Here is a 23842-nt window from a genome sequence, read left to right as displayed (position 1 = left end):
CTTAAATTTTATTTTTTTATGAGGGAGAGAGAAAGAAAGAAGGAGAGAGGGAGGAAGAGAGGGAGGGAGTTCACATATATGCATATGGGGGCATTGAAAGCAGAGCTGGAAATAGATGCTAATTTTAAGTAGAGAGAGAGGTTGGGTTGCAATTAATTTTATGAGACGTCTGTTTATTATTGAAGATTTTCCTTGCTGTGATTCCTGCCTCCCTAAGCAACCTGGAAAATATAGGATAATGAGGCTCCTCTTGTCTGCTGCAAATTCACCACATGTTCACTAATTATTGGTGTAGTGCCTTCTGCCAACCGGTGTCAGGTTTACCTGAAAATGAAAAAAGGAGTGTGTGCTCACTCTCATATTAAGCAGCCTGTCTGCCCAGAGAGCATCAGTGAGAAAAGCCTATAGAAGCATCTCCGCTCTGGCAGTCAGGAGACCCTAGGTCTTTTTCGTGTTGTTTTGCTGTGCGGTCCCAGGCGAGTCACTTAGCTTCTCTGAGCCTAAGTTTTATTATCTGTCAAATAAAGAGAATGCAGGGCAACAGTTTTAGATGTTTTGGAGTCAGATGGTCTTGAGTTTGAGTCTGGAACCTATCTGTACCACATGAGCAAATGAGTGCCCTCTTCTGAGTCTGTTTCCTCGTCATTGAAATGGATTTTATTTATCAAACAATTACGAGATGTCAGGTATCATTCCAAACACTTTATAAATATTAACTCTTTTTTTTTTTTTGAGATGGAATCTCGCTCTGTCGCCCAGGCTGGGGTGCAGTGGCCAGATCTCAGCTCACTGAAAGCTCTGCCTCCTGGGTTTATGCCATTCTCCTGCCTCAGCCTCCTGAGTAGCTGGGACTACAGGCACCCGCCACCTCGCCCGGCTAGTTTTTTGTATTTTTTAGTAGAGACGGGGTTTCACCGTGTTAGTCAGGATGGTCTCGATCTCCTGACCTCGTGATCTGCCCGTCTCGGCCTCCCAAAAGTGCTGGGATTACAGGCTTGAGCCACCGCGCCTGGCCAATATTAACTCATTTAATCCTTGTACAAATCCTATGAGGTAGATGCTATTGTCAGGTTCCTTTTAGAGATAGGGAAACGGCATAGAGAGGTTAGGAAATTAGCCCCATGTCACAGAGTTGGTAATTGGTAGAGCCAGGATTTGAACCCAGGCAGTTGGACTCCAGATTCCTTGCTTTTAGCTCCTTCCTCCTTCCATCATGCTCCTCCACCTCACAAGGTTGTGATGTGAGAATAAAATGAAATAATGAATGTAAGTTCCCTAGCGTGTGTCTGGAAAGTTGTAAATGTCAGTAAGTGGAGACTGCAATGGTTATGGTTATGCCTATTAGTGGAATGAGCTACCCAGGATGCCCCAAAACAAAAGTAAATACAATTCCAGACTGCATGAACAGAAGGCCCAGAAAAAGCATCTCTTTATAGTGTGTGGGTATGTGTGGAAATGGTGACCCAGAGACTTTGGCCAAGATGGTGTAAATATGGAACCCATCAGTGAAAAATCTGGGGTTGGAAGCCAACCATCCTATTTTCCCAAAAACCAGTATATCCAGAAATGTTGATCAGCAGCCAGCTAACCAAGGAGAGTGTGTGTGTTAGAGAAGAGAGAAAGAGAAAGAGCTCCCCGAATGAATGTGTGTTTCACTGAGTGAATGTGTGATGTCAGGGTGTGGGATACTCTCAGGGGAACATAACATTTGAAGGAACACAGTTTGATGGAGTTGATGCCTGCATCAGCAGCCTGTTGCTATTAAAATGAACCCTCATTTTGTTCAGATTTATTCTGGCACTAGGCTCAATATGTCACTTTATACAGTGATCCTGAGTTCAGTGGATTTGCTTATGGTCAGCACAAACCCAAACCAGGAGGGACAGGCATCCACAGTTCTGAGGCTGTCCCTTTAGGCATGATACAGTCTTTGGTCTTCAAGTCATAGGATTCAGTTCAGTAAATGCAAAGGTGTCTGTAATTTTGGACAAGCTACAACTATGCTGGATTCTGTTTCCAGCATCCTTGCTCCCAAACATAGATGGTTGCTGTGAACTGTGATGTGACCTCTGACAACTTCTCCCTACATTAACACAGTGGAAAAAAAATCAGAAAATCTGATAATTCTTGCTTGATATAAGTGAAAAAGACACTTATACTGCATCTGAGCCATGCTGCAGCTTGGGGGACTATTTGTTACAGCAGCTAATGTTGGCCTAACTAATACATCAAACTTTGTCCCATGTGATATACCAAGATCGTAGTAGTCCTGCCATAATCATGCATGTTCTATAGAGTAAGGTTGATTTTAGTACAAAGCTGTCATGTGGGAGACTGTGGAGACCTCACCATTTGTGGGAGAGAGCAAAGATGGTGAATAGAAATCTCCTATGGCCAAACACAAGATCTTTACTTTCACAGGATTCTGGGAGTCACACGGCTAAGAGTAGGGAGAAAGGCATTTCTTAAATTCACCGAAGATCCTATGCTCTGAATGATGTGTGACCAGAGAATTAGAATTGTTGCTAATTTCAGGTATATAGTGATGTTGTGGGAAGTCAGGGACCCTGAACGGAGGGACCTGCTAAAGTCGTGACAGAAGAATATAAATTGTGAAGATTTCATGGTCATGTATCATTTCCTCAATCAATACTCTTATAATTTCCTATGTCTATCTTTACTTTAATCTCTTAATCCCGTCATCTTCATAAGCTGAGGATGTATGTCACCTCAGGACCCTGTGATGATTGCGTTAACTGCACAAATTGTTCTTAAAGCATGTGTGTTTGAGCAATATGAAATCTGGGCACCTTGAAAAAAGAACGGGATAACAGTGATGTTCAGGGAACAAGGGAAATAACCATTAAGTCTGACTGCCTGGGAACCAGGCAGGACAGAGCCTTATTTCTCTTATTACTGAAAATGGGTAAGAGAAGTATCACTGAATTCTTTCCCCGATAAGGAATATCAATAATTAACAGCCCTGGGAAAAGAATGCATTCCCAGTGTGGGGTCTCTAAAATGGGTGCTCTGGGAGTATCTGCCTTATGCTGTTGCAGATAAGGGATGAAATACGTCCTGGCCTCCTGCAGCGCCCCCAGGCTTGCTAGGATTAGGAAATTCCAGCCTAGCAAATTCTAGTCAGACCAGTTCCCTGCTCTTGAACCCTGTTAAGATGTTTATCAATGACAATGCATGCACAGCAGGACATGAAACTTCATTAATAATTCTAGTTTCACCCTGACCTTGTGATCTCACCCTGACCTTCTGCCCTATGATCTTTTTGTCGCCCCTGAAGCATGTGATCTCTGTGACCCACACCTATTCGTACACTCTCTCCCCTTTGAAAACTGCTAATAAAAACTTGCTGGTTTTACAGCTTAGGGGGCATCACGGAACCTGCTGACATGTGATGTCTCCCCTGGACACCCAGCTTTAAAATTTCTCCCTTTTGTACTCTTGCCCTTTATTTCTCAGACCAGCCAACACTTAGGGAAAATAGAAAAGAATCTACTTCGAAGTACTGGGGGCTGGTTTCCCCCGACACAGTATGATGTTCAAGCATCATGTCGTACTCCTCAAACACATGCATTTTTTTATTAACATAAAATTTTAGGCCAAGTGCCGTTGTTCATGCTTCTGTAATTGCAGAATGCTGGGAGGTGGAGGCAGAAGGATTGCTTGAGCCCAGGAGTTCAAGACCAGCCTGGGTACCATAGTAAGAACTGGCCATTGCCCCCCACAGGCTCCTGCCATCAGATTTATTAGCCCTCTAATAAATTATTAGATCATTTATTAGATAATTATAAGATAAATAGAACTCTATTGATTAGACCACTCATAAACAGTGCCTGTTACCTCATCAGAAAATTGTCCCTGAGGAGTCTCTTGCTCATCTTTGCATCCCCAGCACTGAGCCAGAACATGGCCCATGGCAGACCTTTGATAAATATTTTTTGAATAATCATCATAATAAGCTCTAACTTCCTTCAGGATAAGCTATATGTGAGGTACTGGCATAAATCCATCATCCATTAGCTCATTCAGTCCTCTCTGTAACACTAAGAGCCACAATTGCACCCAGATTTATTTATGTATTTATTTATTTACTTATTTCTGAGACAGGGTCTTGTTCTGTTGCCCAGGCTGGAGTGCAGTGGCTTGATCATGGCTCGCTGCAGCCTTGACCTCATGGGCTTAAGCAATTCTTCCTCCTCAGCCTCCTGAGTAGCTAGGACTACAGGCAGGAGCCACCACACCTGGCTAAATTTTTTTATTTTTATAGAGACAGGACCTCACTCTGTTACCCAGGCTGGTCTTGAACTCCTGGGCTCAAGCAATCCTCCTGCCTTGGCCTCCCAAAGCATGACCTCCCATTTGACAGACGAGAGTCTGTTTCACCAAGGAGTTAGGTAAGTGACTTGACGTCTCGTAAGATTCAGAAGCAGGATTTGAGCCCAGGCAGTCTGACTCCAGAGCCCTGGGTTTGATCTGCCTGAAGGGAAGTTTGGAGAGGGGCAATACTGGCCTGTGGCTGGCTGGGAGAGGGGACCCTGGCACCTCACAGACAGATGTGAGGGCTGTGCAAGGAGGGGATTTGTGTGAGGAAAAGGGGGAGGGTCTGGGAGAGTTCATGCAAGGCCTCAACGACAGTGGTACATCAAAATTCACCCCCTCATTGAGCTAGGAGACCTAACATGAAGCTGAGTGTGCAGAGTTCACCCATCAACCCTGGACCTCTAACTTGACATTGAACGTTTCCTCATTTTAAACACTTCTGCTGTGTCCTAATTTCTTCTGTGAGCTTCACTCTCATTTCTGTTGGCTAAACGTTAACTCTTCTTAGTTTTGTTTTCTCATCAGGAAGGAGCTGAGGAAATTTATCTCTGGGGGCTCAGAAATTTCCAGCTCGGGTGCTTCAATTTTATATGATAGTTTCTCTTGTCCTTACACACTTGCTCCTCTGTTTCCAAATCTTGTGAATTTGTCCTTGAACCAGCAGCTCCAAACAACAGCACCCCAGAGCTTTCTGTAGCCTGTGCCTGCCAACTTTGCATAAACTATCAGAGCTTAGCTGAGAGAAATGCTTGTCAAAAGCTTTTTTTTTTCTTTCTTTCTTTTTTTTTTTTTTTTTGCAGAAAAAGTGTCTTTATTATTTCCCATGGCCACAGAAAATTTAGAAAAGTATAAAGATCACCTATAATGCTATAGCCAAATATCACCACTGAAAACATTTAAATCTCCCATGAACTAACCATTACAAAATGAAATTAAAGAAAGCATGCCAAGTACAATAGTACTGAAACAAATACCTAGGAATACATATGACGAAAACCATGAGAGACCTCTCCAGGGAAAATGATAAAACATTGTCAGTGTCACTAAAGAACGCTAAAATTAATGAAAAGAAACTCCAAGTTCATGGGTCAGAATCATCAAATTCTATATGGATCTATATATCTATATATATAATATAGATGTTATTCTTCCCAAGCTAATCTGTGTAATTCTAATCAAATGCCTCCCCGTATTTTGGAAGGAGCTTAACAAATTGAGTATAAAATTAATGTAGAAATAAAAAGGGCCAAGAGGAACCAAAGACTTGATAAAAAGAGAACAGAGTTCTCCCAAAGATACTAAGAATTATAAGGCTATAGTAATTAAGACAAGGTTGTATTAACTCAAGGACACAAAAAATAGAGCAATGGAAAAGAGCAGAGTCCAGAAACAGACTCCCACATAGAGGGACTCTGGGAATATTTAAAAGGTGGCTTTGCAAAGAAGTGGAGAGAGCATGGTCCCTTCAACAAATGCTGCTGGGATAACTGAGCATCCACATTGGAAGAACTGGAAATGAAGCCCTTCCTCACATGCCATATGAACATAAATGCCTTTTGTTGTCTGTGCATTTGGTGTCACATCCATGAAATCACTGGGAAGACCAATGTCATGAAGTTTTCCCCATATTTTCTTCTAGTAGTTTCAGTTTCAGATCTTATGTTTAAGTCTTTAATCCATTTTGAGTTGATTTTGTGTGTGGTGTAAGGTAAGGGTCCAGTTTTATTCTTTTGCATGTGGACATTCAGCTTTCCAGACACCATTTGTTGAAGACACTGTCCTTTCCCCATTGTGTATTCTTGGCAGTCTTGTCAAAGATCAGGTGGCCATGTATACAAAGCACAGGCAGCAAAAGCAAAAATAGGCAACTGGGACTACATCAGACTAAAAACCTTCTGCATAGCAAAGAAGACAATCAACGGGCTGCAAAGACAATCTATGGAATGAAGATAATATTTACAAACCATACATCTAATAAGGGTTAATCTCCACAATACGTAAGGAACTCCTACAACTCACTATCAAAAAAATTAATAATCTGATTTAAAAATGGGCTAAGGATTGGAGTAGATCTTTCTCCAAAGAAGACATACAAATGGATAACAGGTATATGAAAAGATAGTCAATGTCACTAATTATCAGAGAAATGCAAACCAAAATCACAATGCAGTATCACCTTACCCCTGGTAGGATGGCTATCATTGTTTAAAAAAATGAACAAAAGATAACAAGTGTGAGGATGTAGAGAGATGGGAACTCTTGCACACTGTTGGTGAGCCACTGTGAAAAACAGTATGGAGGTTCCTCAAAAAAATTGAAAATAGAACTACTGCCGGGCGCGGTGACTCACAGCTGTAATCCTAGCACTTTGGGAGGCCGAGGTGGGCAGATCATGAGGTCGGGAGATTGGGACCATCCTGGCCAACAGAGTGAAACCCCGTCTCTACTAAAAAATACAAAAAATTAGCCGGGCACGGTGGCGGGTGCCTGTAGTCCCAGCTACTTGGGAGCCTGAGGCAGGAGAACGGTGTGAACCCGGAAGGCAGAGCTTGCAGTGAGCCGAGATCGCATCACTGCACTCCAGCCTGGGCAACAGAGCGAGACTCTGTCTTGAAAAAAAGAAAAAAAAAATTGAACTACCATATGTTGCAGCAATACCACTTCTGAGTATTTATCAAAAAGAATTGAAATCAGGATATCAAAAAGATAACTTGCATTCCCATGTTTACTGCAGCACTATTCACAATAATCCAGTGGAAACAACCTAAGCAGGAGGCAGAGTCCCCTTGGGAAAGGACCCTGTGACACCATAGCATATATAGTAATGGTTTCCCCCAAAGGACCTATAGCCATTTATTCAGAGGATGATAACACTGGAAAAGGGGAATCACTCAACATTTCTAAGACTGTTGAGCAGAGGATCAACATTGATAACGATGCATGAAAACCCAAAGCGTCATCAGATTCTGTCCTCATCAGAGTAGGGGTATATAGGAACCAAGAATGAAAAATGGAGCCCTGGCCGAGTCAGGCTTGTAATATGCCCACTGTGTCTATGGACCGACCTGGTGATCATTTCCCTGTCCCCTGAATGTATATTCAAAAAGGACATGCTTGGTAAAAGACACTACCCCACATTGGCCTGAGTGTTAAGTGAAGGCTATCACAGTGAGGAAGGTCATGGGGATACCTTTGAAAATGTCACCTCCCTGGCCAGGATAGTAAATCAAAACCGCTATTACATCTCAGAGCCAGGGAAGTACAGAAATTAGCACCCTCTTATTAAATCCTAAAGGGCTCTGCAACTGGTATAGGCTTCAGTGCAAGTCGCCCCTCTACTTGGGCCACACCAGCCTGGCAGGCCACACGGTGTCCAAAGTGTTGGTCATGGGAAAAGATGTCATTCAGAGATTATGGCAAGATCTAATTAGAGAATTATAACACAGACCCCTCCAGGACTCTGGAACAAGCCCATGTCATTTTCAGCAAAAATGTCTATGCCCTTTGAAAAACAATCCTGGGGCACTCCTGGGTGCTGTTGTAGATGGAAGGCTGATCATGTGGCCATGTGGCTCTTTGATCAAACAACTGATTACTGATTCCATTAACCTGCTGTTGGTTGTGGCACTGCTATAAAATGAAACACTCTCAAAAGGCAACATAAGTACATTTTCCATACGGTAAAATACAATGAAACCATTACACTGGGATATCCACGCTCGCCTATTGGCATGGAGTGTGCGATGATAGATTTTATGTGACAACTTGACTGGGCTAAGGCTGCCCAGATAGCTGGTAAAACATCATTTCTGGGTGTTTCTGTGAGGGTGTTTCTGAAAGAGATTCATATTTGAATCAGTAGACTGGCATCATCTAATCCAGTCTACAAATAGGACAAAAAGACCGAGGAAGGGTGAATGTGTGCTCAGGTTGAGCTGGGACATTCATCTTTCACTGCCCTTCGACATTGGTGCTTCTGGTTCTCATGGTGCCAGAGCAGGAAAAAATACGAATTCAATGAATGAGGACACATTGAGACCATACTGCAGTGATTAAGAACATGAGCTTTAGAGAGAGAAGGATTAGGGGTTCAAGTTCAGACTCTGCCCCTGACCAGCTGGGCGATCCTGGGCAAGCACTGCAACCTCTTAGAACCTCAAGTTATTCCACTTACTATTATGAGAATAACAACAAAACCCATCTCACAGGGGTGCTGGGGGACTAAATGGAAGAATATAATCTGGATAGACCAAAGACTGCTTGCCAGTCACCCAAGTGACCAGCAACTCAGGTGATTAGAGCATTCAAGTTCTTTTGTGAGTATTTATGAGAGTTTTATATTTTAGAGTATTATGAATGATATGCTGATTCTTGGTCCCAAGGACAGTGTAACAATGTGGCAATGTAAGTCAGTATAGTTGAATCTTTATTCCAGTGATTTACCTTGGAGGGCAGAGCTGTCCAATAGAAATACATAATATAATGCAAGCCACATGTGTGATTTCACATTTTCTAGTAAACACAATTAAAAAGGTAAAAGAAAGAGATGAAGTTCATTTGATTTAACTCAAATATATTTTAAAATTGTCATTTCAGCACACAATTAAACAAATTATCAGTTGGCAAGAACTTGGCCTTCTTTTGATCTGTACTAAGTCTTTGTAACCAAGTATATCTTGCACTCACAGCACACATAGATTTAGACTAGCTATGTTTTAAGCATTTGATACATGTGGCTAGTGGCTGCTGTGTCACATAGAGAGGTTCTAGAATTTTTCTCAGAGATATGGAGAAAGGATAAATCAAGGATGCTTATTTCAGAATTACTAGTAATAGGAAAACCATCTAATATTAAGATGTTTTGCACAAATGTCAACTCCATAAGGACAGGGATTTTTTTTTTTTTTTACTTAAAAAATTCTGGAAACCTTGACTCTGCAGGGTCATGAGGACAGGGATTTCTGTCTGCTTTTGTGCATTGCTATGTTCCCAGTGCCCAGAGCTATGCTTGGCACATAGTAAGTGCTCAATAAATATTTCTTGTTGAATCAATGTATACACACACACACACACACACACACACACACACCCCTAGATAGGCATCTGTACTTCTTGGCGGCTCTGTGCCTTGAAGTTAATAAACACCCAATAAAAGGTATTTGCTTTATTTTTATTGTTATTGATAATACATTAGACATAACCCTCCCATCAGGTTCACAGAAGAAAGTCAAGGCTGGAATTTCATTCTCTTATCTAAATCTCTCTGTTCTCTCTCAGGGAATATTTTCAGAGAATAGGTGGAACGAGGCGAGGCTGTGGGGAATGTTATCTATGATAGGAGAGAGGGCATAGAAGGCTAGGAGTCAGGAGACCTGGGTTCTGTCCTGGATTATACACCAGCTCACTGAGGACCTTTGTCCTCTCTGGATCAAGCGTCCCACCTGGAAATGAAGGGGCTGGTCCAGATAACACTGGAGCCCTTTTCCCTAAGATGCACTGGCATTCAGAGGATGGTGCATGTCCAGTTCTCTTCTGCCTGTCGAGTGGATGCTGCCTGGAGTGTGCTGGGGCTTTGAGAGAAATGAGGGCACTCATATGTTTGGATGTAACCATGTTGCTGATACATCCTGGGATCGTAGGACTCATCGTCTTCACTGTCGCTTTCAGCCTGAAAGGGTGAGACACATGATCTCATCAGGGAGTCTTCCTACTTTGCAGCTGGATTCAGTGAGCATTTAAGGTGGACACTGTGACATGCCATCTGGATCCCCCTTTGAGGAAAGACTAACAAACCCCAGCTGCTGGGATGGTGGGCAGCAGACAGACTTCAGCCCTCAGCCCGTTTAGGGGTTGCCTCAGCTGCAGAGAGCGTTTTGCTCAAGGCCATGCCCTTTCCCAGGTGCCCAGGCACAGTGAGTGGTCCACGTAGGGGTATAGAGGCCTGGCCACTTCTGTCGCCATGGGGCAGCTCCAAAGGCCATTCCAGCTCCAGGGCTGTCCTTGAAGTTGGCTGAAGCTGGCATTTGCTTTGCATCCCTGTTCACTTCTCCCTATGCTCTTTCTTTCTTCCTATCCTTTCTTCCCCTCCTTTCCCTGAGTGCTGGTTCCAGTGGCTCTCCCCCAGAACATCCTGCACACTAAATTCCATCCACACTAAATTCCATTCCTAGCCATCTGCAACATCATCAATCCCCTGGAATCAGACAGATTCCTGCTTGGGGGTGGAAAGATCCAAGACTGGGTCCTTTGCCCCTATATAGCCCAAGGCACTCAGCTGCTCAGAGTCTCCCACTGGTCAGATGAAAGGTGAGGATGAGACAAGGCTGGCTGTTTAGCACCGTGACATAAGCACCGGCTTTAGAGTCCACTGAGTTTGAATCCCATTTCCACCACTTGTGATGTCCTTGAGCAAGTGACCTCACCTCTCTGAGCCTTTGTCTCATCTGTAAGATGGGAATGATAGAAAACATACCTCATGGGACTTTTTAAATGACTAAAAACAGAATGTCCATTCAACTCAGCAACCCCACTACTGGGTATCTACCCAAGGGAAAAGAAATCATTATATCAAAAGACACCTGCACTCATATGTTTATCGCAGTACTATTCACAATAGCAAAGTCATGGAATCAACTTAAGTGCCCATCAGTGTGGACTGGATAAAGAAAATGTGGTATATCTACACCATGGAATATTATGCAGCCATAAGAAAGAATGAAATCATGGGTGCAGCTGGAGGCCATTATCCTCAGTGAATTAACCCAGAAACAGAAAACCAAATACTTAACATCTGCTAAAGATGGGAACAATAGACACTAGAGACTCCAAAAGGGAGGAGGGAGGGAGAAGGGCAAGAGTTGAAAAAACTCCTTTTGGGTACTCTGTTCACTAATTGGGTGACGGGATCAATAAAGGCCCAAATTCCACCATTACACAATATAGCTGTGTAACAAATGGCACATGTGCCATCTGAACCTAAAATAATAAAAAATAAAAAAAAGAAAACATGCCTCATGGGATTGTTGTGAATATTTAAAGAGATAGTGTATATTAAAGGGCTTAGGACAGAACCTGAGCCCGAAGCAGACAGTCAGTAAATGGTGCTACAGCTTATTATTATTACTTTTAGGGGAATGAACTCTGGACAAGGGATGTGAAGATTCCAGAAACCCTCGATTGTGACCAAAATGACTGTTAAATATGGAGCACAGCCTGGAACTATATGAATACAAATGGAATTTGGCAAGAGGTAAGTTCTTTGGAAAGAATGGCCTCCAGCTATATGTCTCAAGCCGCGTGGAGAGGGGCAGGGATGAATGGCAGGGAGGAAGCAGGAGGTCTCACCAGCAGAATCCAGGAGCTCACGGGGGACCCATCCCAATTCTTAAAGCATGGGTAATTCAGCCAGGCCTCAGCCTCTTGTGCCAGCTGCCTCCAACCCTTTGGGTCTCCACCACCCAGGTTTCCTGTAGGGTCCGCCGGGTCCAGAATCACAGGCCTGCAGAGCAACATTTAGAGAGGGACAGGTGAGAAGCTGGGGCTCAGTCCAGGGAGTCCAGATGCTCCTTGGAGAGCAAAATAGCAGCCTGGGATGGACTAGGACTCAGAGCACGAGGAAGGGCTCCCTGGGGTATGTCCCCAGTGCCCTATTCCCCAGGGGGCCGTGAGCATGAGGAGAAGGAGCCTTGCACTTGCGCCAGACAGATGTGGGTTTGAATCCCACCTCTGCCCTTTATGAGTGATGTGCCCTTGAGTAGGTCACTTGAACTCTCTAAACCTCAGGATTCTTATCTGTAAAATGGAGATAGTTCCACATACGTATCTCAAAGGCTATGGTGTGAGGATAGAAAAAGCCCAGTTATGTGAAATGCTCAGCACAGTGACTACAACATAACATACATGTCAGTAATATTGATAATAATTTTTACTATTATATTAGCATGTGTTAGTCTTACAGCAAGCTTTCAATGCCTGGGAGCAATTACTATCATTGTTGTTGCTGCTGTTCTTATTTCAGTTCAAATTCCAGCTATTTTACTCATTTTCTGTTAAGGGTTGGACAAGCTCCTTACCTCTCAGAACCTCAGTTTACTCACCTGTAAAATGATAGTGCCTGCCTCACAGGGTTTGAGGTAGGTGTTTAAATCAGGTGGCAGTAGTAAAATGCCCAGTATGAATGACAGGCAAGAGGAGATTCTCACTAAGTGGGGAGCCCTCCCACCTTCTCCATTTCCAAGGCACTGTACCTGTGTCCAGGTGTTCGTTTACATAGGGGAGCTAAGCCACGTGGGGATAGCATACCTGGGTTTCCTGAGCTGCCTGCTCAGGTACTTTCCAATAATGGGGTTTTGAAAGTCATAATACTTTGTCCAGTAGACGCAGAGTTGCTGGTAGTTTATGACTAATTCCAAGACCGTCCGAAATCCCCGGGCTGTGTTGAAATCTCTTTCCATGCTCCCTCGCTCCCAAGCATAGACTGTCAAGAGCTCCAGGGCATACTGAGGTGGCAGCTTCCCAAGCTTCTTCTTACACTGAGAAGAGGAAAAACAATCAGAAAAACAATTGGTTTGCTCAACTTTTGTGTAAACTCCATTTCTCATGGGTCAAATCCAGCCTGCCACCGGTTTTTATAAAGTTTCCTTGGAACAAATTCAGGCTCATTCATTTATGTATAGTTTAGGACTGCATTCATGCTACAAAGGCACGGGTTAAGTAGCTGCAACAGAGGCTGTGCAGTCCACAAAGTCTAAAATATTTACTATCTAGCCCTTTGTTTTTTTTTTTTAAAGTGTGCTGGCCCCTTGTCAAGAGTGCTGGATTCTTATTGATGTGAGTTTGAATCCTGGCTTCACCATTGTCCGATTCTAAGTTGATGACTTAGACTCACAGACCTCATTATTTTCATCTGCTAAGTGAGTGATCATAATAGCACCTATCTTATAAGGATGCTATGAAAATTAACTGAGAAGAAGGACTTGTAATGTTCCTAAGACATGCACAGAAGCAAATGAAGTTCTTTCTGGAGGAGTATACATAATCCAAAACCTGAAATTATTTCACACATAATTTTCAAATACAATGACCAGCACATATGCAACCAGGCACAAAAGGAAACAAAACACTAAGAGTTATGACCAACAGAAAAAAGAGAAATAGTAATAAACTTACAAAACTTTAAATATTGAAAGACTGAATACAGACTTTAAAATAACTAGGAACCCTACAAGGAAAACTACAAAACATTGCTGAGAGAATTCATAGATGACACAAACAGATGGAAACACATCTCATGCTCATGAATGGGTAGAATCAATATCGTGAAAATGACCATACTGCCAAAAACAATCTACAAATTCAATGCAATTCCCATCAAAATACCATCATCATTCTTCACAGAACTCGAAAAAACAATCTTAAAATTCATATGGAACCAAAAAAGAGCCCACATAGCCAAAACAAGGCTAAGTAAAAAGAACAAATCTGGAGGCATTACATTACTAGACTTCAAACTATACTATAAGGCCATAGTCACCAAAACAACATGGTACTGGTATAAAAATAGTCACATAGACCAATGGAACAGAACAGAGAACCCAGAAATAAAGCTAAACACTTACAGCCACTGATCTTCGACAAACCAAACAAAAACATAAAGTGGGGAAAGGACGCCCTATTCAACAAATGATCCTGGGATAATTGGCAAGTTGCATGTAAAAGAATGAAACTGAATCCTCACCTCTGCCCTTATATAAAAATCAACTTAAAATGAATCAAATACTTAAATCTAAGACCTGAAACCATAAAGATTCTAGAAGATAACATCCAAAAAACCCTTCTACACATTGGCTTAGGCAAAGACTTCATGACAAAGAACCCAAAAGCAAATGCAACAAAAACAAAGATAAATAGATGGGACTTAATTAAACTAAAAAGCTTCTGCAAAACAAAAGAAATAATTAGCAGAGTTAACAGACAGCCCACAGAACGGGAGAAAATCTTCACAATCTATACATCCAACTGATATCCAGAATCTACAAAGAACTCAGACGAATCAGTAAGGAAAAAACAAACAACCCCATCAAAAAGTGGGCTAAGGACATGAACAGAGAATTCTCAAACGAAGATATACAAATACCAACAAGCATATGGAAAAAATGCTCAACATCCCTAATTATCAGGGAAATGCAAATCAAAACCACAGTGTGATACCACCTCGCTCCTGCAAGAGTGGTCATAATAAAAAATAAAAAAAAAAATAGATGTTGGTCTGGATGTGGGGAAAAGGGAACACTTTTACACTATTGGTGGGAATGTAAACTCATACAACCACTATGGAAAACAGTGTGGAGATTCCTTATAGAACTAAAAGTAGATCTACCATTTGATCCAGCAAACCCACTAGTAGGTATCCACTCAGAGGAAAATAAGTCATTATACAAAAAAAATACTTGCACACACATGTTTATAACACCCCAATTTGCAATTGCAAAAATATGGATCCAACCCAAATGCCCATCAATCAATGAGTGGATAAAGAAAATGTTAAACACACACATACACATGCACACACCATGGAATACTACTCAACCATAAAAAGGAACAAAATAATGGCATTCACAGCAACTTGGATGGAATTGGATACTACTATTTTAAGTAAGTAACTCAGGAATGGAAAACCAAACATTGTATGTTCTCACATATGTGGGAGCTAAGCTATGAGGAAGCAAAGGCATAAGAATGATACATGGGACTTGGAGAACTTTGGGGAAAAGGTGGGGGGTGGCAAGGGTTAAAAGATTACACATTGGGTACAATGTACACTGTTTGGGTGATGGGTGTACCAAAATCTCGGAAATCACCACTAAAGAACTTATTCATGTAACCAAACACCACCTGTTCCCCCAAAAACCTATTGAAATAGAAAAATTAAAAAAACATAGTTGTCTCTCTGTGATCAGCGGTTTGAATGAGGACAGGAAAGGAGAGGTATCAGGTATCAGAGCCATATATGTATACACATGAATCTGTGTGTGCTCATGTCACAGAAAAGAAGTGCAAATAAAACATAAGATTAACAAATAATAAAAATTAAAAATAAAATAAGTAGGAATATCATATTCACAGGATAAAATAAGAACTTTCAATAGTTAGCAGGGAATTAAAAGCCATAAGAAGTAACATGGTAGATACAAAAATATGAAATAGAAATTTTAGGATAAAAATGGCAACTGTAATTAATAGTACAACAGCAAATTAGATATAGCTAAAGAGAAAATTAGTTAATTGGAAGGTAGATTAGAAGAAACTATTCAGAATAAAGCATGGAAAAATAGACAAAAAGATGAAAAATACAGAAGAGAGTATAGAGATATGAAAGATAGAGCAGGATCTAACATACATTTAATTGGAATTCCGGAAGGTGAGGAGAGAATGAGGGAGAATCAATCTTTTAGAAGGATGGCTCAGAAGTTTCAAAACTGATTAAAGATATCTATCCACAGATTCAGGACTCTTAAAGGAATCTCTATCAGGACAAATAATAGGAACCCATCATTAAGACACAGCAGACTGAAGCTAAACAAAATCAAAGACAAAGAGAAAACCTTTACATGCAGCCAGAGGAATAAGATAGGTTACCTACAAAAGAGCTGCAGTAAAGACTGGCAACTGACTTTTTAATGATGACAGTGGAAGATGGAATGATATATTTAATGTACTGAAATGACCACCCAGCAAAAGCACCCTTCAACAATGAAGGCAAAAGCATGACATTTTCAGACAAAAACTGAGAGAGTTTACTACCAATAGACCATCATCAAAAGAAATCCCAAAGGATGTATGGTCATTTAGGAAAATTACCCCAGATGGAATGTTAGAGGTGTAAGAAAGAATGAATAGTGAAGAAAGTGGTAAATCTGTGAGTAGATTAATTAAACATTTGGCTGTAAAACAATAATAATACTTCGAGGCACTTGAAAATATAAAGAGACTTGAAATATACAGGAAATGTAGCATACAAGTTGGAGGTGGTGATGATGGTGGTTAGTGGAGTTAAAATACTGTAATCTTGTCTTGTTTTAAAGGAGAAAAGCATCAAGAAAGAAAGAAAAAGACAATCCTTGGCCGTGCAGGACTCTCGTAATCATTGTACAGCAATTAGTATTCCTGCCTTCTTTCCACTAAATGTAAGTAGCACCCATGTCCTCCCATTACCACGGTTACCAAAAACACCCTCATTAATTTTCAATATGTCCCTGGGGGCAGTGCTGCTTTTGTCAAGAACTGCTTTTGTAAGTTCTACAATGCTCAGGCTCCATGATTAAAATTCATGGAACAGCAAACACTTAGAAGTCTAGCAACTAAATGATTGTCTTTTTTTTTTTTACCTAGAGGTGTTACTTTTAAATTGGAAAATGTATCCCTGATTATTTTCATTCATTCATTCATTCATTCAAGAAATATATATTGAATGCCTATTATTATCAGGCAAACTCTTAAGTCAGTAGACCGAAATTTGAGTTTTTGTTTGTTTGTTTGTTTGAGGCAAGATCTTGCTCTGTCATACAGACTGGAGTGCAGTAGCACAGTCTTGACTTACTGTAACCACCTCCTCCCAGGCTCAAGCAATCCTCCCACCTCAGCCTCCCCAGTAGCTGGGACTGCAGGTGTTCACCATCACATCTGGCTAAATTTTTAGTTTATTTTGTAGAGATGAGGTTTTGCCATGTTGCTCAGGCTAGTCTTGAACTCCTGGGCTCAAGCAATCCACCTGCCTTGGCCTCCCAAAGTGCTGGGATTACTGGTGTGAGCTACCATGCCCAGCCAAATTCAAATTTTACTTCTGCTACTGATTGGCCGAATAAGCCGTGTGACCCAAGGAGTTTCTCTTGTTGTAAAATGGGTTTCATAATAATACCTAACCTTATCTAACTTACAGAATCACTGCTAAAGTTGACTAAGATGCAGGGCATTTAAAAGTGAACAGAAAAGTGTATCACATCTGCAAAACATAGATGAGCTAAGCACATAATACATGTTAGTTTTTATTATGTGTACTCTTGTGGTGGCTAAAAGATGCCACATTAATCAGGACCGACTATATGCCATGTTACTGTAGCTGTGGCATGCTACTCATTGCAGATGAGAAAGCAGAAATAACAGAAAGGTTAAGTTGCTTACTTAAGGCCAGCTAGCCAGTAAGTGGGAGGAAAGAGCATCTGAACATATATTTGTTTGAAACTCTTGTTTTAACTTATCCACCTTCTGAAGAGTGTGGTTGACTCTCTCTCTCTCTCTTTGCCTCTCTCTCTCTCTCTTTGCCTCTCTCTCTCTGTGTGTGTGTGTGTGTGTGTGTGTGTGTGTAGCATTGATTCATTTATTCAACAATTATTTACACCTATTATGCACCAGGCTGTTTTAAGTTCTGGGGATAAAGCAGTGAACAGAACACCAAAATCCCTTCCTTCCTCTCTTCCTTCCCTTTCATTCTCCCTTCTGTTGCAGCCTCCTCCCTCTACCCTCTCCACCTCTTTTTCCTTTCTCTCCTCTTTCCCTCCCTCTGTTTCCCTCCACCACTCCCCCTCCTCTTTCCTTCACTCCCGTCTTTCTCTGCTCCCCCAACCCCCCCTCTGCTCCCAGTCGAGACAGGATCTGCCAGGCCTGGTAGGAGGGCCATACATTTTGGTACCAGTGCTTGACTAGGCGGATGAGGCTCTTGAGCTTGGTGGGGCGCTGCTTCAGGAAGTCTCTCTGTAGTTCTGTGAAGCAGGTGGAGAACTCGCCCTCTTTCTGTAGGTCGACGCACTCCTCGATGAGCTCGACATAGATTTGAGGGTTAGGTTTACAGCCGCCAGTCAACTGACCTGTTCGGGCAAAACCCACAATTTAGGTGTCAGCTCTTCTCAGAAGTTCCTTCAGTCACTCTGAGGGGACAATCCCCCTTGCCATGGGATTTGATTGGAAAGTGCAACAAACCCAGGACTGGGAAGCCTGAGGTCCATTCCCGATCCTCCCTCCTGCCCTCTCCACTGCCATCACCCCATCCAAGCCACCACATCACTCGCCGGAACTATGGCAGCCACCTCTTTACAGGTTCCCCCACAGCCTGTTCTCAACCTGGCACCTAGAGAGAACTTTTAAAATCTGATCACGCTGCTTCCTGCATCCCACAACATCTGGACTTTTAAAACCCAGAGTCCTTATGGTGGCCAATGATGTCTAGTGTGATCTGGTCTCTGGAACCTCTCTCACCTCACCTCCTCTCTTGCTTCCTTTGCCCACTTTCTACTTCTCTGACTTTTTCTCTCTTCTTCAAATGTGCCACGGTCACTGCTGCTGCAGGGCCTCTGTACTTGCCGTTCCTCTTCCCAGAACCTCCAGATCTTCCCAAGTTTCACTCCTTCTCATCACTCAGGCTCAGGGACCCTCCCTCAGGATCCTGTCTAAAAAGCCCCCTAACTCCCATGGCTGTCTATTGTTTCACCCTACTTCGTTTTTTTTTTTTTTTTTCCAAGATGGAGTCTCGCTGTGTTGCCCAGGCTGGAGTGCAATGGCATGATCTTGGCTCATTGCAGTCTCCATCTCTTGGGTTCAAGCAATTCTCCTGCCTCAGCCTCCCAAGTAGCTACGATTACAGGCACGCACCACCATGCCCAGCTAATTTTTGTATTTTTAGTAGAGATGAGATTTCACCATGTTGGCCAGGCTGGTCTTGAACTCCTGACCTCAAGTGATCCCCCTACTTTGGCCTCCCAAAGTGCTGAGATTACAGGTGTGAGCCACTGTGACCAGCCTTCTCCCTCTTGTCTTTTACAACCGTTGCACTCTAGCCCCCAACACAGGAGATGGCACAAGTGAGAGAATCCAAAACTTTCTCACGCCCTGGTGTCTTTGGAGTGTCAGCCTTTTATTTTTATGGCTGCTCTAGGACTAAAGGAAACTGTGACAGTACCTTTAGTTAAGTACTAATTACTTGATAATTAATCACTAATTATTGTTTAATGACCAACTATTAATTAGTAGCCACTAATCAGTAAGTTCAAACAATTTAATAGTAGCTGTTTGTTTGGCTTGTGACAGACGTCATTGCATTTCCCTCAACAAATTAAAATCTGAACTATTCCGTGTCCCTCTCTGAGTTCACTGTGGTGTTCTGAGGCGCCTTCATATACAGCTGGGAAATTCATAGTTTTGATTGATTGACTGATTGAGACAGGGTCTTGCTCTTGCTCTGTGCCCAGGATGGAGTACAGTGGCACATTCGTGGCTCACTGACACCTTGAACCCTTGGCTGTCCTCATGTGATCGTTCAGTCTCAGCGTCCTGAATAGCTGCGACCACAGGCATGTACCACCACACTTGGCTAATGTTTTAAAATTTTTAGTAGAGATGAGGTTTCACTTTGTTGCCCAGGCTGGTCTTGAGCTCCTGGGGTCAAGCGACCCTCCCGCCTCAATCTCCCAAAGTGTTGGAATTACAAGCATGAGCCACCATACTTGGCTGGAAGTTCCTATTTTTGAACACCTATTACTCATCAGAGCTGAATGTAGATGATCATTTATCAGTTAAAATAATGATATGATATAGGCAGTGTGGTTTTACCAATTCTCCTGATGTGGCGAAGGAGCCTCTGAGAGGTTACACTTCCTGTCCAAATGTTCCTGCAGATTATAAATATCTATCTCCCAACATGCTGCATACGTTTGATGAGATCTCATGTTGGGACAAAGATGAAAGTAACATGAACTTTAAGCCACATCTTTGCTGCCTGATTTTAGAAAGATAAAATTCACACATTTTGCCATAAACAGAACCAGTAAGCCTTGCAGATGTTCTGTAAGAAATGTCTTTGTCCTCACATTATGCCAATTTGCTGTTTAGTGTCTCTCCTGTGATAGATCATGACCATATTCATTCTTGCCCTGGAAGAGATCCTAAGGTCTCCTCCCACCCTGCTTTAGAGGGATGCCCTGTTGGGGCAAAAAGCTCTCAAGCTGTGGGAGATTTCTGCTCAGAAATGGGAAGAGGGAGAAAAAGAAGCTGGGAGCTCTCACCCAGGGCATCAAAGGCAGGCAGCACATCGAACTCCACCCCCTCCCCGAGCTGGGGCGAACTCAGCACGAAGCTGAGCGCACGGGGATTGTCCCAGCGTGGAGCCTGGACCTCAAACTTCACGGAAAATGCTCTCTCTCTTTGACAGGCTTCCAGCTGTTTCCTAATTTCCTGGATGAACTCTCCCCGGCGATTTAACTGATCCTGAAAAGTCGTGAGAGGACTGAGGAAGACAACCAGGTCAGCGTCAGATCGGCCTCTGAGGGAGGTGCCTTTGCCAGAGGAGCCACCCTGAAAAAGACAACAAGAATAATAACTGACGCTTAGTGAGGCAAACCTCCCTAAATAAAATGACAGGAGCAATCACTAACATTATGGAGCATTAGCCACTGTCCTGAAGGCGTCGCATATCTTAAACTCCTATGATGCTCGCAATGATGCTATGATTTGGGTGCCATTATCATTAGTCCCCATTTTACAGATGGGAAATGGATGCTCAGTGAGATAATATATCAGCCCCATCGCCCAGCTAGTAGGTGGCAGATACAGTTCAAACCTGGGGGCCTTCTTCCAGGATCTGTGTTCTTTTCCCATTGTCCTTTACTATGCCCAAGGCTAGCTCATGCTGGGTGGTTCACACTTACTATTTCACTTAATCTGCACGGCCCTGTGAGGTGTTGAGGGGAAGAGGAGGAAAAATCAGTTAGGTAAACGATCAAGGCTGGGCCTTGGAGGAGTGGCCTGCCTGAAACTGGCGCAGGAAGTGGGGCTTACGTGAAACAAATCCACAGTCATACGTACAAGAGAAGCGACGCTTTGTGCTTGCCTAGAGACATACCCACAGCTGCATAAGGTAAGGGGAGTTGCACAGCTTTACTGACAACAAGTTTCTCAAACAGTTACAGGGAAGAGAGCAGTTTCTTGTAAAAGTTTTTTGCATTCATCTGCGATCTGGCAATCCACTCAGACTTCCCTCTCCACAGCAGAGAGAGCTTTCTTCTTTTGCTTACTGAACTTTTGCTCCAAGCTCACCTTTGTGTCCATGTTCCTTAATTTTCTTGGACGCAGGACAAAGAACCTTGGGTACTAATTCAGACAATGAGAAGCTGCTACATTAAGGTGCATTGGCAAGACTGCAACAGTATGGGGGATTATAGCTGAGGAAACTGGGACACAGAGCAGTTAAGTGACTCGCTCAAGGTCTTGCAGCCAGCAGATGCTATTTGTTTTCAAAACATATGATTCTTCACTGCAGAAATGGTGAGCCCCTAGCCTGGCCACTAATTAGCCAGCGGTTTACCAGAGCTGGGCTTCAGTTTCCCTTTTTCTGAAATGGGCATGGCCTAGGACAGTGGTTCATAAACTTTAATGGGAAGGTCGGGGGGAGGGTCACTTGTTAATAATAGGGATGTAGCATTTCACCCCAGAATCTATTTTATCATACTGTGTGGATAAGTAAGAAACCACCAGCCCAGAAGATCTCAGCTGTGTGTACTCACATTTGCACCCTGGGTTCTAGGTTTCCCTCTCTCCCTCTCTCTCTCTCTCTTTCTCTTTCTCTCTCTCACTCTCAATCTCAACGCTTGTGCGTTCAGCCACCCCTCCCCTGACCAGGCAGGCCTGGACTCACCTTTACCACCTTGGACACACGTACAGGGTAGGAGCTACCTCGGAAGCACCTTTCCTTCAGGAACCCACAGATGATGTCAATGGCATGGTTGATTTGCATGCGAAAACGCGTGTCTGGCAAGAGATAGTCTTCAATGAACTTGTCCAGAGATTTGGCTGGGGTTTTTCTGAGATCCATCATCGACAGGAGAGACAGTGGCAACAGAACTGGCTCCCAGACCTGTTCACTTTTATCTCTTCTGCTGACCGAGCCTGGGCTGCTGTTGGTTTCGTTTCCTCGGAAGGGAGGAGCCGTCTTTTCATTTTCCTTTTGCAAATCAGACACTCCCCTGATTCCAGTGCTGAATTTCATCTGCTTGCTTTCTGCTTCCTGAAACTTACCCTTTGTCCTTAAACCAGCAACTAGCAGCCCAGCCTTTCTCTGAACTCTATTCTGGGAATGCATTTTAACCCCCAGCCAACATAAATAATATTTAACAGATTTTGTGTTTCCTTCTTTATCTTTTTTTTGTTGTTGATGAAATCATTTCACAGTTGTCTGTGGTATTTTCCAGCAATTCATGCCCATTGCAAAAAGAAAAAAGTCAGAGAAATCAGGAAGTGGAAAGATCATCTGTGATTCTAAAACTACAAAATTGCCTCTATAAACATTTTGATACAGAGCTTTCCAGATTTTTTTTTATGTTAACACACACACAAACAGAGGTCTCTTTTCTTTTTCTTAAGAATGGTATTATACTATGCTTTTTTCCCTTTCAATTAGTAGATTTTTACTTTATTATCTTTTGGAGACAGGATCTTGCTTTGTTACCCAGGCTGGAGTGCAGGGGCATGATCATGACTCACTGCAACCTCAACCTCCTGGATTCAAGCGATCCTCCTTCCTCAGCCTCCTGAATACCTGGGACTACAGGCATGCATTACTGCACCCAGCTCAGTTTCTATTTAGAGATAAGGTAGAGATAAGGTCTTGCTATGTTGCCCAGGTTGGATTTTGTTTCTCACAGCAGTGTTAGGCTTACAGAAAAATTGAGCTGAATGTGCAGAGAGTTCCGTAAGAGCTCTCTCCTTCTGCCAATAAGTTCCTCTATTGTTAACAGTGTGTGATACATTTGTTACAATTGATGAATTGATATTAATACATCATAATTAACAAAAGTCCATTTACATTAAGGTTTACATTAAGGTTCACTCTTGTGTCCTGCAGTTCTGTGGGTTTTGCCAAACATAACAGGTCATGTATCCACCATTATAGCATCATGCAGGATAGTTCTGAGATAGGAGGTGGGACTCAGCTTCAGAGGTGGGGCTTGACTCAGGGCCAGATTGAAGACTGGCTGGCATAAGCACCAGCACCATGAACAGTTTCCTCATTCCCTGGCAATGACCCAGAAGTTACCACCCTTCTTCTAGAAATTTCTGAATAACCTGCCTTTACTTTGAATGTATTTAAAAGTGGGTATGAAAGTGACTGTAGAACTGCCCTGAGCTGCTGCTCTCCAAGCACTGCCTATGGGGTGGCCCTGCTCTGAGTCACAGAGCTATAACCCTGCTGCCTCAGTAAACCTTTTTCTTCCTCCTCTAGCTCACCCTTGAATTCTTTCCTGGACAAAGCCAAGAACCTTCCCGTACGACATCCCAATTTTGGGGCTCCCCTGCCCTGCAACAGTTCAACTACCTTAAAACCCCCCTGTGCCTCACCTGTTCATCCCTCTCTGAGTTAGATCTTTCTTCTCCTAATATATGCATTCAACGCTATAAATTTCCCTCTAAACACTACTTTCACTACATCCCACACTTTTTGATAGGCTGCTTTTTCATTTTA

The 23842-nt window shown here is 42.7% G+C and overlaps 1 protein-coding gene across 2 annotated transcripts; it reads right to left on the bottom strand.

The window, feature by feature from the left end:
* Window positions 1–14: 14 nt before the first annotated feature.
* On the bottom strand, window positions 15–22469 carry OAS1 (2'-5'-oligoadenylate synthetase 1, 40/46kDa). 2 transcript variants are annotated; one of them, XM_011997909.1, is made up of 6 exons: window positions 22019–22469; window positions 20391–20679; window positions 18016–18200; window positions 12640–12869; window positions 11683–11836; window positions 15–324 (listed from the first exon to the last, which is right to left on the bottom strand). In XM_011997909.1, exons 1-6 carry the CDS (start codon window positions 22460–22462, stop codon window positions 280–282), a joined length of 1347 nt encoding a protein of 448 aa, XP_011853299.1. In that variant the 5' UTR covers window positions 22463–22469; the 3' UTR covers window positions 15–279. The 2 variants fall into 2 exon arrangements, with proteins under 2 accessions (XP_011853299.1, XP_011853298.1); XM_011997908.1 differs by lacking the exon at window positions 15–324 and adding an exon at window positions 9488–10006.
* Between the last annotated feature and the right edge of the window lie 1373 nt (window positions 22470–23842).

Source organism: Mandrillus leucophaeus, unplaced genomic scaffold, assembly GCF_000951045.1.
Source record: "Mandrillus leucophaeus isolate KB7577 unplaced genomic scaffold, Mleu.le_1.0 Scaffold55, whole genome shotgun sequence".
In the NCBI taxonomy this organism is placed as follows: Eukaryota; Metazoa; Chordata; class Mammalia; order Primates; family Cercopithecidae; genus Mandrillus; species Mandrillus leucophaeus.
Note: the sequence above shows the minus strand (reverse complement) of the source record. Positions and strands in the feature narration are given on the sequence as shown.

Bases quoted from the DNA above. Each gene is read 5' to 3' on its own strand.
- OAS1 (XM_011997908.1), bottom strand. From the start codon at position 22,462: ATGCATTCCCAGAATAGAGTTCAGAGAAAGGCTGGGCTGCTAGTTGCT. The intron at 12,870-18,015 runs GTATGGCCCTCC...TCCTCTTCTCAG, and splicing joins TCAAGCACTGGTACCAAAAT to TGTAAGAAGAAGCTTGGGAA. The intron at 11,837-12,639 runs GTATGCTATCCC...GTTGCTCTGCAG, and splicing joins AGGCAGCTCAGGAAACCCAG to GCCTGTGATTCTGGACCCGG.